This window comes from Orbicella faveolata, unplaced genomic scaffold (genome assembly GCF_042242905.1).
Source record: "Orbicella faveolata isolate gen_17 unplaced genomic scaffold, um_ofav_v1 contig_36, whole genome shotgun sequence".
Taxonomy (NCBI): domain Eukaryota; kingdom Metazoa; phylum Cnidaria; class Anthozoa; order Scleractinia; family Merulinidae; genus Orbicella; species Orbicella faveolata.
This window is the reverse complement of record NW_028301565.1, coordinates 13,597,957-13,615,520: the sequence shown is the minus strand read 5'-3', so window position 1 is coordinate 13,615,520 and position 17,564 is coordinate 13,597,957. Positions and strand designations below refer to the sequence as shown.

General features: G+C 37.6%; 2 protein-coding genes across 2 annotated transcripts; one reads left to right on the top strand and one right to left on the bottom strand.

Annotated features, from left to right (window-relative positions):
• Positions 1-372: 372 nt before the first annotated feature.
• Positions 373-8,641, bottom strand: LOC110064159 (guanine nucleotide-binding protein subunit beta-5-like). Its single transcript, XM_020771167.2, has 13 exons — positions 8,496-8,641; positions 7,213-7,349; positions 6,641-6,682; positions 6,197-6,273; positions 5,465-5,591; positions 4,972-5,069; positions 4,475-4,520; positions 4,085-4,176; positions 3,247-3,295; positions 2,924-3,020; positions 2,304-2,362; positions 1,888-1,995; positions 373-857 (listed from the first exon to the last, which is right to left on the bottom strand). The coding sequence occupies exons 1-13, from the start codon at positions 8,599-8,601 to the stop codon at positions 846-848; spliced, it is 1,050 nt and encodes a 349-aa protein (XP_020626826.1). The 5' UTR covers positions 8,602-8,641; the 3' UTR covers positions 373-845.
• A 25-nt stretch (positions 8,642-8,666) lies between these two features.
• Positions 8,667-13,375, top strand: LOC110064161 (sperm-associated antigen 8-like). The gene is made up of 7 exons (XM_020771168.2): positions 8,667-8,824; positions 8,951-9,019; positions 10,273-10,415; positions 10,522-10,601; positions 10,715-10,746; positions 11,806-11,868; positions 12,658-13,375. The coding sequence occupies exons 1-7, from the start codon at positions 8,747-8,749 to the stop codon at positions 12,769-12,771; spliced, it is 579 nt and encodes a 192-aa protein (XP_020626827.1). The 5' UTR covers positions 8,667-8,746; the 3' UTR covers positions 12,772-13,375.
• Positions 13,376-17,564: the final 4,189 nt, after the last annotated feature.

Below are 17,564 nucleotides of genomic sequence, written 5' to 3'. Positions count from 1 at the left end.
TTGCTGATATGGTTAGTCTGGCAATGGTAAACCTTGCAAATTATTTTCTGGTCAGCAAAAAGTAGATAGTTTTATTGACTTTATAGGTGGTAGCCATGTAATCATTGTTGTCTGCTATTTCAGTCCCTACTACTCAGCTGTGTGGTTCTTGCATTCCTTATGTAATCCATGCATGTTATTAGCACCCTTTACTATACAATCTGCACCACATTACAAACCAGAAGTAGATCCAGGGGGTAGGCCAGGCTACTGGGGGTAGGAAGGGAAGGAAAGGGGGGTGGATTGGGTGGAGGAAGAAGAATTTGAATGTGTCTAGTTTTCATATGAAGTGGGCACAACAGAAAGCTCAAAACAGACTGAGTAATAACAAGATTTAAAAGTGAATATTTATTTTTCATTGTGAAATTACACTTTTCAAACTCTACCTTTCATTAAAATAATCACCATACAATAAACTAAATCTCAATATATATCGAGGCAAAAATCACTATTTTTTGCACTGGTCTTTACATTTGCATTAAGTCATTTTATTTAGAAATATTCTCAAAATCAAATTTTGATTCATAAATTCAAATAGTAAAGATCATATTTCTTTGAAAATTTAAATAACACTTAAAAAATATTACATTTGATGTATAATTTAGATATTAAATAAAAACAATTCACAAAACTCAACGGATACATTAAGCAAAAATGCCACAAACTGCACACTTAGTTACAAAATGGTTTATGTTTTCTGTTTAGAAAAAGGAAATTGAGTAATTTAATGAAAGCAATGATGAAGAACTTTGTAAGCAAGGGACTGCATCAGGAAAATAAACATCTGTAACCAGAGAGGTGTCTATTTAAGCCCAAACCTGAAACCAACAAGAACCACATACTGAATAAATTGTTACTGAAAGTATGAATCTCTTACATGCATATACTTGTTGGTAGCATAATGCTGGAATCTACTGCAAATAGTCTGGTATCAAACACTGAAAGGGGTCCTTGCACAGCTGTGTTCTTCTTTGTTGTGGTGGGTAGGATGTGGAAGGATGGAACATTTTTGCAAAACTTTGAAGGGAGAGTTTCATGGTGTGGTACATGTCTGTATTATTTATTTATTCCTCTGTGCATGCTTTTTGGCACAGGCCCAGTTTTTCATTGTTTATGAACCAATCGTGAGCAAGTTACCTAATGTCGCATGCAAATACATGTAGCTGTAAAATCATCTACCATAGAATAAATCATATGGGTCAACACTATATTCAGCGGTCAAAAGCATTGGTAAAATCCACTGAAATCTAATGAAAATTTTGGTCATCCGTCATTCTGCCAGGAATAACCATACAATTTAGCATGTGATTACTGAACTACACCCGAGTGGGGTGTTTAAAGCGCTAACGTTGATTTGAAGCGAACAAAAGTATTTTGATTTAGAGATATGGGCTGAACCGTGAAACCCTCCCTTTAACTACCTCATATACTGGGCTAGCTAGACTGCAACACAGTGTTAGTAGTTCTTTTTGGCTCAAAATCAATTTGCTCTTTACCAAAGTCGTCCTGAAATTTTCACAATAGATGGATTCAATTAATGTGTTTACATCCTTTTCACATCATGTGATGATTCACTTGGGAGGTTACAACTGTGCAATCGGTCACCTGCAACTGATCACATGGGAGTACGTACAAACAGAACAATTGTAACCTCCCCAATGAATCATCACATGATCTGAATTGGGTGACAACAAGGATATAAACATGTTAGCCAAATCCGTCTATTAAAATTATCATTTCTGATCCTTTTAAGCTAAAGATGCAGCACATAGCCAAATGAATTCACAATAAAATACACACTGTTTTCAGTCTGATATTTTTGTTGCCCATGCTTTTTGAATGACTTACTCTCAGTGTATTGTCCCAGCTTCCAGTCCCAACTGCTGTCCCATCCGGGGATACTTCCAGACAGCTGATCCTGTTATCATGTGCATAGTACACGGATAGTTGCTCAGCCTGTGAACAATAACATTTGGAAATATAAACCTGTGCTATATAATAGCTAAAACCTGTTCAGTCTGCCTTTCTCCTCCAAGCAGTATAAGTTATCCCTAGGTAAATTCCTTGATGTGCCACACATTGTCTTTAATGTTTGAATGGGAGGACTGAGTTACATGTATATCAACCAAAAGTGAATCAACATCAGTAGATTTTCTTTCATCAACTAGATCCTAAATCATTTGCAATAATTATTACTTTACACACTGTCAACACTAAAATTAACAAGTATGAAAATACCAAACATGAAATTTTAATTGACCCACCTTCAGTGTATCCCAGACATTCATGGTGTAGTCGTGGTAGCCAGCAAACAATAGTCTCCCTGATGAAAAAAACAAAAAAAAAAAACAAAAACAGGTTTACCATGTTTAGTGATACAGGAAGTAGTCTTTGATTCTCATCAGTAATGATGTCAAAATACATAGGCAAGCAAAAATAAACAATAAAAATGGATGTTTCAATGTCAGGGTGATGTGTTAATGTTCTGCACATCCTAATGGTGAAGATCCTTTACGATCCTGTATGATTGTTGTAAAGATCTTTACAAGACTTTTCATTTGAGGATCTTTGTGAGAAATTTCAATGATCTAATTCTTTTACATGTAAGGATTATTGACAAATTCTTATCTTTAAGGATCTTTAGTAGGTCTTAAAAGATACTATAAGACATCCTCACAGCCGGGAACCTGGAAGGTTTTTCAATAGCCACATGAGTTGACAGGGGGAATATATTTCTACCTTGGAGAGTTGAAGTGATCATGATATTCTCTGAATAGAAATGTTTAGATTAGCTGAAGGTGGTAGAGAAGAATTTTTGAAGAATCAAAAGCCAACACTTGTCAGCACTTTTGAAGAAAATTTTCTTCCTAGGCAACTTACTCACCACTGAATGAAAAGTCCAGAGAAGCTGCTCCAAAAATTATGTGTTCTTTAGAGTATACTGCTAGTTCATGATCTGCTCTTAAATCATACAAACGACACTGCAGAAATAAAATGCAAGGTAATCATCAGACACCTCAAACTCTACATCAAGCTTGGTGATACTATAAATTTTATATTTTGATGAATCTATGAATTTTCCATGACTTAAGATCACCAGGTGAAAGGTTAAACAATGGTGTCCAATTGAAAGTAAGAGACTATCAGTCATTGCCTCAAGTCTACAGTTGTGTAATATTTTATTTGAACAGTATTGCTATCACTTACAGTAGCATCATCAGAGGCAGTGCCAAATGCTTCTCCACTTGGATAAAACCTAACAAGAATGCAACAGTGACCACTGCATATTGGATAATCTTTAGTTAATATTGACTGCATATTAATTAATTTAGATAGAGGAAGCTGATTTTAAATGAGAAAAGCCACTCACATAGGACTCAAAAAAGGTGCTGTCTGGTCATCTGGGACAAGTAGATTTTCGTACTGGACAAGTGACTTTTAATTCTAACTTGCCCGATGGGCAAGGACCCAGGCAAGTCATCTGCCTAGGCCCAGAGTAAACTAAGACATGCCAGGGGTGCTTGTCTAAAGGACAAGCTGGAATTTAAGTTATTTTTTTTTTAGCCCTGCCACATAAAGTTGCCTATTAATTCTGACCTACAGTTGTATCTATAAAACCCTTTTCTTCTAAGTCAAAGTTAAAACTGTTGTCATAGTCTGTGAGCAAGCTCTCATAGTGCTGGATGTGGCACAAGTGGTGAAGCAGCAAAAGATGAGCTGGGAAGCAAAGCAAGCCAGGGGGAAATTTTATGTGTCAGGCTGCTCACATTGCCTGCTGGCTTGTCTCCCTTGGCTTCACCACTTACTGACTGCAGTGCCTATGAGAGCGTGCTCACAAGCTATGTCATACAAAAAAATACTATACAAACAAGTGCTACTGAATGGTTCTTTTTCTATGGTGCTTGACTCTTAATTTTTCCCAAGTTGGGAGTTCTAACAATTTGTCAAAAAATTTGTAATTTGTGAACACTGAAATGGAATTATAACATTACCTACAGAGAAAATAATACCGGTAATCATTGAATTATCTTTCACTGGTGAATACCTAACTCCATTGATATCAGACTCATGTGTCTGAAAAGAGTTCACTGCATGACCAGTCCTGACATCCCATACAAGGGCTGTTTTATCGCATCCCTGACAAGGCAAAATAAGTTATATTCATACATAATAACATAACATAATTAATAACATAATTAAATGTTATTCATGTTAGTAATGACAAACATAAGCTAGATAATGACTGGCAATGTTAAAAAACATAATAAATATTTGCATTTATATAAATTTTTTTTACTAGATAGAAAAGAAATTGAAAAATATTTAATATACTGTTTAGACAGTGCTTTAATAAGCTAGTTAAGACCACTTGCTTTTGATAACATTATTATTACTGCTTCATAATTAAAAGAACTGACTGATTGATCACACTTACCCCAGACACAAATATATTCCTTCCTTCAGATGGTGCAAGATCAACGCTGTTCAGGAAAAAGGACAAAAGCAGTATTATTTAGTGTAAGTTGCAGTGACAACATATAAATGCACAAGAGGGTTTTCAAGACTGAAAGGAAGCTAAGGCAACCATACGTTTCCCTTTTACAGGATGCTAGTTCATATAAATACACTGGTTATCTGATTACAAGACCCCAACATTTTATCAGGTTGTCTGACAAACAATATGCCAGTTGGTAGCTATTAATACCTCTGAATGAAGAGTGCACAATGAGATTAACTTGCCTTTTCCAACAACACAGCATAATACAATTACCCAGGCCAGGGTTTAAATTAAGAACTCATACTCCAAGATCCAAGGCATCATTAACCACAAGAGCACAGTGCACTGATCCCAGAAGAGGACATGAGCACATAAACTAATGATTATTAATAATTAATTACAAAATAATTATTATACATGTAGCTAGTCAGTACCTCATCACATCAGATGCATGACCATGAAAACTTTGCAGCAGCTGTCCTGATTCAACATCCCATAATGCACAGGTAGTATCTCCACTGCCAGTCAAGATCTATCAATTGAGACCATTCTCAATATATTACAAAAATTGTAACATAGTGTCTCATTGCGTCCAAATTACTGTAACAGCTGAATCATTTGTTTCACCATACTTTGTGGCAAATTGGTGATCAAGGCAAATCGGTAATCTACCAGTTTTGGATCTTTTTAGGTTGGTAGTCTGCATAATTTTAGGCCTTCATTAAAACACTTGAGAGTTTTGTCACTGCCTTGGACGAAAATGTTTCAAAAATATGTTGAACATTTTTCCTGAAGATAATCATGCAAGCCCTTGATTACTATGACTGCCTACTTACAGTATTATTAGAAAAAGAAAACAGAAGAGATGGAATTGTTAATAATTACAGCCTAGCACTGAAAAGGGTTATTTAAATTAATGGTACTTACTTGCTGGTCAGAATTGGTAAATGTACAGCAAGCCATGTAACTGGTATGCATGGCAACAGTGTGTTTCTTGGTGGCACCCTCGTCATCAAAGCTCAATTTAAACAGAGAACACTTGTTATCAAGTCCCCTAGAATGGCACAAAATATCAAATTATAATTTTATTATTTATTAAACTTATCATCATAAAGATGTGAAAGTAAGACCCACACCTGAAATAGCAACACTCTGAAAAGGTGTCTGGTTGTTTTAATACAAAGTCATTTCAATACAAGTCATTTTCATACAAATCAAAGTTGACTGGATACACATCTTAAAGTCAATTCAATAAAAACTGAAGCTGATTCGATACAACCACCAGTTATCTAAAGGAGTCTCATTATAGGCTAATTTCATGAAGTTCTGGTGCATTCAGTGGAGAAAGTTCAATTCTGAGACCTTCAAACACAGATCTTTGACCTCCTGGAGGTGTATCAAATTGACTTCCATTTTTATTAAACTGGCTTGTATCAAAATGACTTACAATCTCACAATACCTCAACTCCTAATAAAGTCAATTTTAATGATATAATTCTTATTCATTTATAACTTACAAAATTAAAAAACATCAGTTTAATTAGTCAAGGTGCATTAATGTCACTAACCATGCTTTGCTGCAATGAATAATACCGGTACCCTTTAAAGTTTATGGGTTCAAAATTTAATTACTATTATTCCAAGTGGTGTTAAACTTACCCACAAGCAACCATGTTGCCTGATGGCGAATATGCACAAGCCATGACCCATGTTGTTGGCATGGAAATTGCATGTTCCTGCCAAAGGAAAAAAAAAAGTCAATTAACTAATAAAATTGATGCCAGTTTGAATGGTCAAAAGTTAAAGGAGTCAAAATGGGAATTGGGATTTGTCTATTTTTTTCACAGGCAAAATGGGATTTGGATCACTGGGACTGGAAATCACAAACAAACTGGGAATAAGACTGGGATTTGGGAAAAATAGGCTGTGAAGTGGAATTAATATTTATACCTGTCCCTGATTCAGCTCCCTCATAGTTATATAATCTAGGTTATCATTGCCCAAACCCCAATATTTTTTTGTTTATGAGACTCACACATTTTGTTATGTTAGATGTTACTGTGACAATATTCTAGCTTGATGAGCAGCAGATTGTGACCATACCTTGTGTGTTGTAAAGGCATCCCAAACAATGACCTTCCCATCCTATAAATAGGTACAACACAAATTCAATTAAGCTAAAAGGGAGGGATGGGTTGGGAGCAAAGCCTTTGAAAGTAATGTGATCATACAGCAACACAAGCAAAATGGCCTTCAGGACCTCAACAGAAGAGCTTTTTTAATTCCCAGACCTCCCTGAAGAGCACAAAGACCACCCCTCATCAAGGGTAGACACTGCTGGCCAGCAGTTGTTTAGAGCTTAACCTAGCCTAAATTTCATTTAACCACATTTGAAGTGACCATTTTGTTATCATTCAGGATGCTTAGGAAGGTGTTAAGGGGAATCCCCAGACAGAACACAGAACACAATATTGTTGGAGAAATGAAGAGGATAAACAATTTTTTTCTCCTAACTACCAAGAAAAGACAAGTTAAGGTTAAGGTAACAACAAATAACAGGGCACTCACCCGAATAAAAATATTCTCCTTATACATACAACATTTACACAATATCTTGTTCTTCCAAAACAGTAACATCTACCAAACATCTACCAAAAGTGCTACCCTTAACACACCTGTGAGCTGCTAACCAAGTGACGTCTGTCCTGTGCCCAGTTTAAACACAGCACTTTTCCTTGATGGCCTTTAAGAATCCTTCGGACTTTGAGTGGTGAAAGAAGGAGGCTATCTACCCTCTGAGAAACGTCTTTTACTGATGGAAAGAATAAATTGTTGAATAATTAACAAAAAAAGAACTACCATGTACAATGGTGGGTGACTTTCATTATTTCTTTCAGTTTTATAGTTGAAACTTTTGTCGACAGAAGCCATGATAAAAGCATAAGAACAGATGTCCTACATTTGCTAAACACATTGTGATAATGCCATGTATATAATTGTAACAGCGGCAGATCCAGACCTTGAGCTAGTGGGGGGGGGGGGGGGGGGGTGCTTGCCCTGCCAGCTTTTCTACCTTCTGCGACTTTTTGTTTTTTGTTTTCACCCAAAATAAGGGGAAGGCCACTGGGCCCCTCCCCTAGATCTGACAATGGTCAAAACCAGAATTTTTCTGGATGGACCAGGTAATTTGTCTGGTCTGCAAGAAATAGTTATTTAAAGTTGAATTTTGTTATCCATTTACCCTGTTTTCATATCTTTCTAATTTGACTTGAAGACATTATTTGTGCACATTTTTTTTTTTGGGGGGGGGGGGGGAGGATGAAGGCAGGTCTAAGGGAGCTTGTATCGTACCTACTGGCAAATATGTTGATTTCCATCATTTACCATTTTGCATCATTTAAGATTCCTAATACTCAACACATACACTAAAACCCTGGCAGCTGACTTGCAAAGTCCTCTAAACCCGCTGGGGGATGCTGGTTATTAACATCCCCCAGCTGTGCAATGGGTCAACAAACACAATTTAGCAACCATTTTTCTCTGTTTTCTTGGTCAATTTCCAGATTTCAATAGTGATCTCCAGTTTGATTTCATTAATCTCCAGAAAACTGATTGGTCTGTCATCTGACAAAGTACTTTTGTGATAAACTTGAAGCACGAGAAAAACGAAAGTTCTATGCACACATTCTACGTCTGTAAACATCGTTAAAACTCAAGCTTGCAGATTTCAAAGCTTAGCACAAGTAGCTTACAATGAACATATCATTAATCCTTGGATATTCTATGGAGAAGTAAAAACCTGTACAGAATATCATGCTCTCAAGATGGGGGTGCGGTTCAAAAATCGAATGTCCCAATTTGCAAACTACATATGAGCAATTTTTTCTCTGGCGAAACTGCTTCTTGTTTGGATAGAAAAAACATCGATCATGCCCTCTCATCGTAGAATGAAACTTACGTTGAAGATCATTAACCTTCTGCTTCTCTTCGTCTATCTTTACTTTCAGTTGCTCCGCTTCTCTACAAAGCGAGGCGAGGGATTCTTCCGATGAACTTGCCGCCATCTTGCCTTCTTAAAAGTTTCTGTGGGTACCACACTGCGCATGCGATGTAGTTTCCTAGACAACAAGATTACAAGAACTTGTTCTGCAACACGCGCGCATAAAGAACTTTTCCGAGTTATATCTTGTTTTGTTTAACGATTTAATAATGAGTTCTGACACTATTAGTGTTATGAGACACAACAATTCCTGTGGTAAAACTTTACTAGACAACTGGGTCGAGGAGGTAAGGATCTAATTTTCATTCATATTTTTCAGCTGGTGCATGTTTTCAGATTTCCGTGTTTCCCTTCGCTTCAGCTGTGTCTGGAAACTCAATTCCTTACTTTAATTCCTCTTGCTTCTTAAATAGAGACAATGTGAACAGTATGACAAGTCAGATTCAATCAACGTCTCTCAGCTACATAAACAAGGACACAAGGTAAGAGACAATTCATTATGAAGCTTAAATTTGAACTTTGGAGGAAATACATATGCTTAAGCTTAAGCTTCTAAGTGACCACACGAAATATTTTCACGGTTATGTATGCAGCTGAAGCTGAGTTGTGAAAATAAACTGAAAAACGATCATGCTAGTGTGGGATTCAAACCCACGACCTCTGGTAAACCAGAAAATTGAAATTGGATAGTACCATCTACTGGTAGCCCTGTTGTAGACATTGGGGATATGCATGTCCCACGGAAGATCTGTCCCACCTTTGAATTTCAAATATTGTCATGTCTTAATTTCAAGAGGTCTAAATGTCTCTGTTGGTTAGTCTAATGTCATAATTTTGCACTTCGTTGTGTTAAGTTTCTGTACTATTGCTTAGCCAGCATTCGGAAGTTAATTGTGTCTATAACAAAATTGTTGATTGTAATTGGTTCTTTGCACACTTATTTTCCATGTCATAATACTGCTACTGTAAATACTAGCTTCTGATTAGTTGGAGGCAGGTCAATTTATCCCAAATTGTATCAACAGCTGAACAATGAAATTTTAATAATCGTTGTATTGGTCACATTTGAGCAATGGAGTCAGCTCTTGGTAATGAAAGCAAACATGTCTCAGATAAAACTTCCAGGTTAACTGTTTCAGACAAACAGAAAGCTTCCTATGAAGTAGCAGCTCAGTCAACAAAAACACAAATAAATCAACTGAAACTTGGCTCAGCATGTACTTTTATAGAAGCTTATGTTTAGGGTTGTATTATTAAAGGAAATCGGTCTTCTTTCTTGAAACAATTATGGATCAATTGTACTTGTCAACAGATCAGACTTTTTCTAATTTCTAGGTTGTGGCTGCAACAGTCACTCATGGAAATTACTAAAAAGTCTGATCTGTTCACACATACTCTTCTTACTCTTAAAATTTGTTATTGATGTGATTAATTATTAATTTAGTAATTGGACCTTGTGCCATACAATTCAGGGAGTACCGGTAATCATGCTCATAATTTCAAATTGGCCTTGCACTGCACACTTGTCTGAATTTGAAATTACTTGCCCGATTACTGGCTCCCTTAATTGTATTCCCCTTTGTCCAGTTTACTATTGCTAATCAGTCGGTGACACAAGCTACAACCATCTATGCACTATCCTGTCATGCATATTTTGTAGTTCAATATTACCCCTGGTACAATTTGGTATTTGCCTTTATTTCATATACATTGTTATTATCACTCCATTCGTCAGGGTATCTTGACAACAGATTTTGATGCCAGGCCAGAGGGATTATCAACTGTCAGAGATTCATACAGGAAACCAGAGAAACTTGGAGTGCGAGAGATTGGTTTGAGGCAACAGCTTCTTCAAGAAGAACTCTATCAGCAAGTCAGGTAGAAATATGATAACTTAATGACTTTTCGTTTTGTGAACTATGTAAATAAAGTAGTTCAGCCTCGTGAAATTACTAAAATAACTAGTGAACTTTTGTTTCTTTAGTGCTGAAGTGGATCAAGAATGTAATCCTCCACCTCCTTCAGTAGAATATCTTTCAACAACCAAGAAGGATTTTTCAAAAGGTGGGTCCCACAATTTGCCTGAGCTGCTGAATCTGAGTTAGTGGAGTTACTTGTGACTTGTTACAATTTGCATGATTGTTTCTCTTCCTCAATCCTGTTTTTTTTTTCTACAGAATTTGCCCCGATTGTCAAAGCACCAACAAGGGTGAGTTTAACAATAATGTCAATATTTTTATATTGCTCTCACTGTTAAACACATTTACATCAATTATTCAACAACCTTTTTCAAGACATTCATTCAAAATGTTCCTTTATTGTTTAGCAGTAGTGACCCTAAAGTTGTCATATTTCTCTCTTTACTAGCTTGTTGCCCCGGGGCGGGGGGGGGGGGGGGGAGGGGGGAGGGGCTCTCTGCCATATATGGGCTATATAGGTATGTGCCACTGTGAAGGGTATGGTTTTCAAGTATTTACTCTAGGATATGGTATATAAATCAGAGCGTTTGTGTCTAGAATAGGGTATCATTTTTCACAAAACTGACTAGTTGGTTGAAGATTTTATCTAGACTAAGGAAACCAGGAATTGTCACTCAAAAATACAAAAAAATCAAATCGGCAAGTTTAAATTTACGCAAAACAGCCTCAACAGTGTCGATAGATGGGGGGATTTGGCAAGTTTACTCTAGTATACTGGGTAGCAAAATTCAGCTGAACTAGCTCTGGTCTGGCATAAGGGTTACAGGGTCCCAGCAGCATATCCCCAAACAGAAATTCCCAAAGTACCCCCCTGGGCTTGTTGCACTAGATCACACATGAGAGCAAAATCATTTAGAACTGCTTTTGTTACAGCATTGCGTGAAAATGAATACATTATTTTTAAATCTGTTTGATATATAAATGGGGGGAACATTAGATTGTGGTACTTCAGACCCCCTAGCTCCCCTAGGGGGACTGCCATAAAAAGTGACTGGGGTGCTTGTTGTACCTATTAGGGACCAAAAATGTGGTTTTAGTACCTCTTAGGGTGTTTAACGTCAAAAGGTCCACAGCGGAAGCTTTTGCATTACCTTTTAGGGTATTGAGCCGAAAAAGTAAAAAACAAAACAGGATCTTAGTACCTCTCAGGAGTTCTTTTCAAAATTTCTGACTTCAAAGCCCCTTCTTGTTTATACAGAAGTCCTCCTTCCCACTCCCCGGGCCCTAGCCTCCCTCCTTTAATGCTAAAATTACTCTGTGTGACATTGTTTAATTGCCTTCTCATAAAGGATCATGATGTCAAGACTGAACAGCCTGCCACCTTCTGGCTTGAAAGAGCTGAAGAAGTTCATGTGAGTGAGAATTTGTCTTGACAATCCTGTGGTTAAATTAATGATCCAACAGTCAGTGGTGTCTAAATGGTATTATTCTTGACATCATGTATAAAGGCAGCAGGTTGAAACAAAGCAAAAATAATGAACATATATTCAGTGAGACTATCGCAGAGGCATAATGGTTCGCAAGCAGCTCTGGTTAGACTGTTCACTGCAGTCTCTCAGACAACACCCTTCTACATGTACTCTCTGATCGAGTACCTCCCTCTTAACTCCATATTAGATATATCAGCATACTATTTGGGAAACTTAGCATGATGCTTTTTAAGCGATGTGTGGCAGGGCATGGGGGGATATCCTGCAATGGACAAGTGAGCAAAAGTAAACTCTTGGTCTCCGCTTTGGCTATGTGGGTCACTTTGCTCTGAGCGCAAATTTAACCAGTGAGATTATTGTGGTAAATAGACAAGTCCTACAATAGCTAGAGCTTGTAAGCACTTTAAGAAAAAATCAATTGTCTGTAGCATTCAACAAGTATGAGGAAGGCGAATAATCTTGGTTGAAAGTAGGTTTTGGGATTGCGATACCTCCTATGCACAAGCTTGTTATCCTCAGCAAAATCAAAACCAAGGCAGATATACAGTTATGACTTCTAAACATTTCAGTTAAGCCATCCTATAGAATAATATAGTACCAGCATAAAAAATAGCATAGAAAATCGGGTAAAACTGATCAAGGGTGACAAAGATAGCCTTGGCCCAAAATATCATGGTTTTACATCAGTAATTTAATTTTTTGTCCTCACAGGGTGTATCTCAGGTACGAACAAAAGACACGCCATTCCGTAAAAATGCTGCCTTTAGTACACCAATAGATGAGTACAAAGATGCACCAAAACCAGGAGAGCAGTGGAAATTTTAACCATAAGTTTTTTAACCATCAAATCCAATTTATGCAACTAAATTATCAAATGTAAATATTTCAGACAGACTGTAAACATTTCTTATAGTTTTTCCTTGTACACCAAAGTTTGATTTAAAAATAGCAATAGATTTTTTTCAAAAATTTTTTGCAGTTGTTGTTGTGATGTAATGTACTTATAATAGGAGTTCCCTATCTATTTACAGCTTTTTCTTTATCTTTAATTTAAAAAAGTCTTTAAAATAAACTCTCAACTGCATATAAATAATTTATGTGAATATATATCCTCTGCTTTCTACTTCTGATCATAATTTTACCAAACAAATCAGGTTATCTTACACTAGGCATGGGAAATAAAGGGATAATTGAAATGCTAGGTGCTGTTCTCAAACAAACTGATGTTCTCCAGCTTTCATGGAGATCTTGCCCGGGATAATCATTAATGGCCTATACGTGGAGGCTTTGCGCAAAAGGGCTACCATTTTCAGGCTTCAGGTATGTAAAAGGGTAGGGATTTCACAAGTTGAGATGTATAAAGGGATAAGGCAATCTGCCATATAGTTATTTTAAAGGGTCTTTAATTAAAATATTTTGAACAGATGCATCTTATGACTGTATCATTTCAAATATTAGGCACTATATGAAAATAACAAGAAGACTTCCTTTTTTGGCGATATATTCATAATATGGCCCAGTTATAAAAGTATGTGAAAGGGATACCTCTTTTCAGCTGAATGTATACGAAAAAAGTCCCTTATCTGTCAAAATGGTATACAAAAGGGTATGGGGTTGAACTCTGAGCGGAGCCTCCCTGGCCACGCTTGGATGTAGTTTCGTTTTGGGATGACTTTATGAAACAGTTGATCATTGAAGGTCTTGAAGTATTATTTTACGAGGAAGCGATGTTAGTTGAAATTCAAAGTTAGGACTGAAAGAAACAATGTGTGGGTGACAAATTCTGTGTAAATTCCTGGGGGCAGTGTTGAGTTTCAAGTTTCTCAGATCTGTTCCGGCCGATATGGGTAGTGGGGTTAATAAGGAAACAGAGAGATCGGCAAAGAGAAATTAAAACAAGAGGGAAGAAAATTAAAAAAATAATAATAATAATTAACTATTTATCAACTACAGAGGCAGAAGTAAGTTTAAGCACAATAGATTTTAAAAAACTGGCTCAAAAATTTAACACTACGTTAAATAAGATATCTTAGGCCATCGTGACTCAAAACAGTTTTTTTTCCTTTTTCGCGAGATACAAACATAAAAATACCGAAATCAGTAAAAAAGATAAAATAGATACCAAGAAAAGATAAAGAAAACGATTAGGCAATACGAGAATGAAAAAAGACCAGAGAAAAGGAAAACGATTAAGAAATTACGAGAAGAAAAAAAAAAAAACCTCAGAAAAATCAAGAAAAGAAAAAAAAAAAATTCTCCTCGCAGGATTTCTTGGGCAAGAATTACTAGGCCCCCAAGCCAGTTGGAGAGTAATTCCACATCCGCTGTATCCATTGCGCGCCGCGTTTACCGCTCGACCACCCTGAAATCCCTTGAGATTATCGGTATAAATAGTCGGTATGGATAGTTTTTGAACTTTGGAGCTCCGAGTGACAGTGCTTGCATACCACACAAGTTAAAATGGGCGAGATGGGTGGAAAAGAGGGATGATGCAAACATCGGCCATGTTTGTCTAATATGGTCCCCATCTTAAACCGAAGTCCGACATCTCAAGTCTGATAACGTTTCCCTTCACACCTTGCTAGCTTTTGTCTTTATATCAAGATAGTCTACTGTCGCATGGATCATCATCTCTCGATATTAGAATGCCATCTCTTTCACGCGCTGAAATGAGGATGTCGATGATGCCTAAGCAACGCCCTTGTTAATCCAATATGGTCACCATCTTGAAACGAAGTGCAACTTTTCTGGTCTAATAACTTTTTATGTAGTAGACTGGCAGTTTTCGTGTGAATATCAAGACATAAAACTGTCACCTAGAACTTCATCTCTCGATGTTATAATCACATCTCTTCAACCGGTGGAAAAGAGGATGATGCAAACATCGCCCGTTTTTGTCTAATATGGCCGCCATCTTAAACCAAAGTCCGACATCTCATGTCTGATAACGTTTTCCTTATCGCCTTGCTAGTTTTTGTCTTTATGTCAAGATAGTCTACTGTTGCATGGATCGTCATCTCTCGATATTAGAATGCCATCTCTGTCACGAGTTAAAAAGAGGACGTCGATGACGCCCAAACAACGGCCATGTTAATCAGTCTAATATGGTCACCATCTTGAAACGACGTGGAACTTTTCTGGTTTAATAACTTTTTATGTAGTAGCTTGACAGTTTTCCTGTGAATATCAAGATATAAAACTGTCACCTGGAACTTCATCTCTCGATGTTAGAATGCTATCTCTTTAATGGGTGGAAAAGAGGGTGACGTCAGACATCTATGTTACTCGCTAATATGGCCGCCATCACGAAACGAAGTGCAACTTTTCTGGTTTAATAACTTTTTATGTAGTAGCTTGGTAATTTTCGTGTGAATATCAAGATATAAAACTGTGACCTAGAACTTCATCCCTCGATGTTAGAATGCCATCTCTTCCACCCATGGAAAAGAGGATGATGCAAACGTTGCCCTTGTTTGTGTAATATGGCCGCCATCTTAAACCGAAGTCCAACATCTCATGTCTAATAACGTTTTCCTTTGCACTTTGCTAAATTTTGTCTTTATATCACGATAGTGTGCTGTTGCATGGAACTTTATCTCCCGATATTAGAATCCGATCTCCTTCACGAATAGAAACAAGGATGTTGGTAAAACCCAAACAAAGGCCATGTTAATCGAATATATATGGCCACCATCTTGAAACGAAGTGCAACTTTTCTGGTTTAATAACTTTTTGTGTAGTAGCTTGGTAGTTTTGTGTTAATGTAAAGATATAAAGCTGCCAGCTACAACTTGATCTCTCGATATTATAATACTATCTCTTTAACCGGTGGAAAAGAGGATGATGGAAACATCGGCCGTATTTGTCAGTCTAATATGGCCGCCATCTTAAACCGAAGTCCAACATGTCATGTCTGTTGTGACAACGGCCGTGTTATATTGTCACCATCTTGAAACGAAGTGCAACGTTTCTAGTATAGTAAGTTTTTATGTAGTAGCTCGGAATATCAAAAAAAGAACAAAAACAAAAAAAAACCTTTCACCTAGAACTTCATCTCTCAATGTTAATAACGTCTTTCTTAGTAGCTTGATAGTTTTTAAATGAACATGAAGAAAGACTCGATAGAAACTGATTTTAAAATTAAATTCGACACGGGGCTAAAATGCCGCAAACTATTTTTTTTCCTTTTTCACGAGAAAGAAAGTAAAACAAATACCGAAAACAGAGAAAAAATATCAGAAAAATCAGGAGAAGCACTGAAAATAAAAACAAAAAAAGCTCGCAGGATTTCTTGGGAGGAATTACTCGGTCCCAAGCCAGTTTGAGAGTAATTCCTTGTTCGCAGACCCAAATCTCCACGTATCCGGGGAGAGGTTATTTGGCCCCCAAGCCAGTTTGAGAATAACCTCTGTGCAGCAGTGTGATTCGAACCCACGACCTCTAGCGACCTCCGCTGTATCCGTTACGCGCCACGTTTACCGCTAGGCCACCCTGAAAGTTTGGAGGTCCGACTGAGAGTGCGTGATAGTCAGACAAGTTAAAATGGGCGAGATTCAGGCGTGGATGTCAGCGTTCTGTTCGTTTAGGTGGTCGTGAAAATCGTCAATTTCGTCTTTGTGAACGGCGGTAAAGGTGTTGTCAACGTAGCGTAACCAAAGCGGTATCGTTTGTCGGCAAGTTGCAAGGGCACGTTTCTCCACGTGTTGCATCACGATTGTTGTCGCAGAAATTGTGATGCAATGCGACGACATCGCTTGCAATTGCTACCACAATACACAGAGTTGATAATCCTCTTACTCCCTTTACTAACAAGGGAACATTTCCAGCCTTAACCTGGATTCGACATTCCCTGTAGCTCTGAAGTCGCAATTTTTTTCCGAACAAGCTTGAAAAGTTTTTCAGGTCAAAACTGTTCTGATGAACGGTAACGTCCATCACATGTGGGATGCGTTATTTGCAAAACTTAAGCTCAACTCACGGCAGCGGAAAAACGACCGATTTCAGTTTCCTTGACAGTCTAGCAACTTGCCAAGCTTTATGCCGATCTACCGAAGATACTAGCGATTCGCCTGTTGTTTGCTCAGTCTGTAATATGAAAACTGACTGTTAAATTGAATTGTGACACACCGGACAGCTTACGTGACGAAAACAGATACCTTGAACGTGTTTTTCAGAAAACAACTACAACGCTGACTTTATTAGGCGAAACATTTACCGACCTACTGAAGCTGACGCAACGAACAGGAACCCAACACCTGTTACTACAGTGACTATACCTTACATTAAGGGCACTTCTGAGACTATCTCACGGATCCTACAGCCCTACAACATCCGTGTAGCCCACAGACCTACAACTACGTCACGACACTTACTGACCAACGTTAAAGTCAGGGACGAGCCTAACAACAGACAGGGAGCAGTTTACAAGATCAAATGCTCCGACTGTCAGGCTTCCTACATTAGTGAGACTGGCAGAAACCTTAACACTAGACTGACTGAACACAAACGAGCCACGAGACTGAATGGTGATGCCAACAATCACATTGCAATACATCATCAACTGACAAACCACAACATTGACTGGGACTCTGCTCAGTGCTTAACCTACAGTACAAACT

Bases quoted from the DNA above. Each gene is read 5' to 3' on its own strand.
- LOC110064159 (XM_020771167.2), bottom strand. From the start codon at position 8,601: ATGGCGGCAAGTTCATCGGAAGAATCCCTCGCCTCGCTTTGTAGAGAA. The intron at 3,296-4,084 runs GTATTCACCAGT...CATTCTTGTTAG, and splicing joins TCTGATATCAATGGAGTTAG to GTTTTATCCAAGTGGAGAAG. The intron at 1,996-2,303 runs GTGGGTCAATTA...TATTGTTCACAG, and splicing joins ATGTCTGGGATACACTGAAG to GCTGAGCAACTATCCGTGTA.
- LOC110064161 (XM_020771168.2), top strand. From the start codon at position 8,747: ATGAGTTCTGACACTATTAGTGTTATGAGACACAACAATTCCTGTGGT. The intron at 9,020-10,272 runs GTAAGAGACAAT...TCCATTCGTCAG, and splicing joins TACATAAACAAGGACACAAG to GGTATCTTGACAACAGATTT. The intron at 10,747-11,805 runs GTGAGTTTAACA...CTTCTCATAAAG, and splicing joins TTGTCAAAGCACCAACAAGG to GATCATGATGTCAAGACTGA.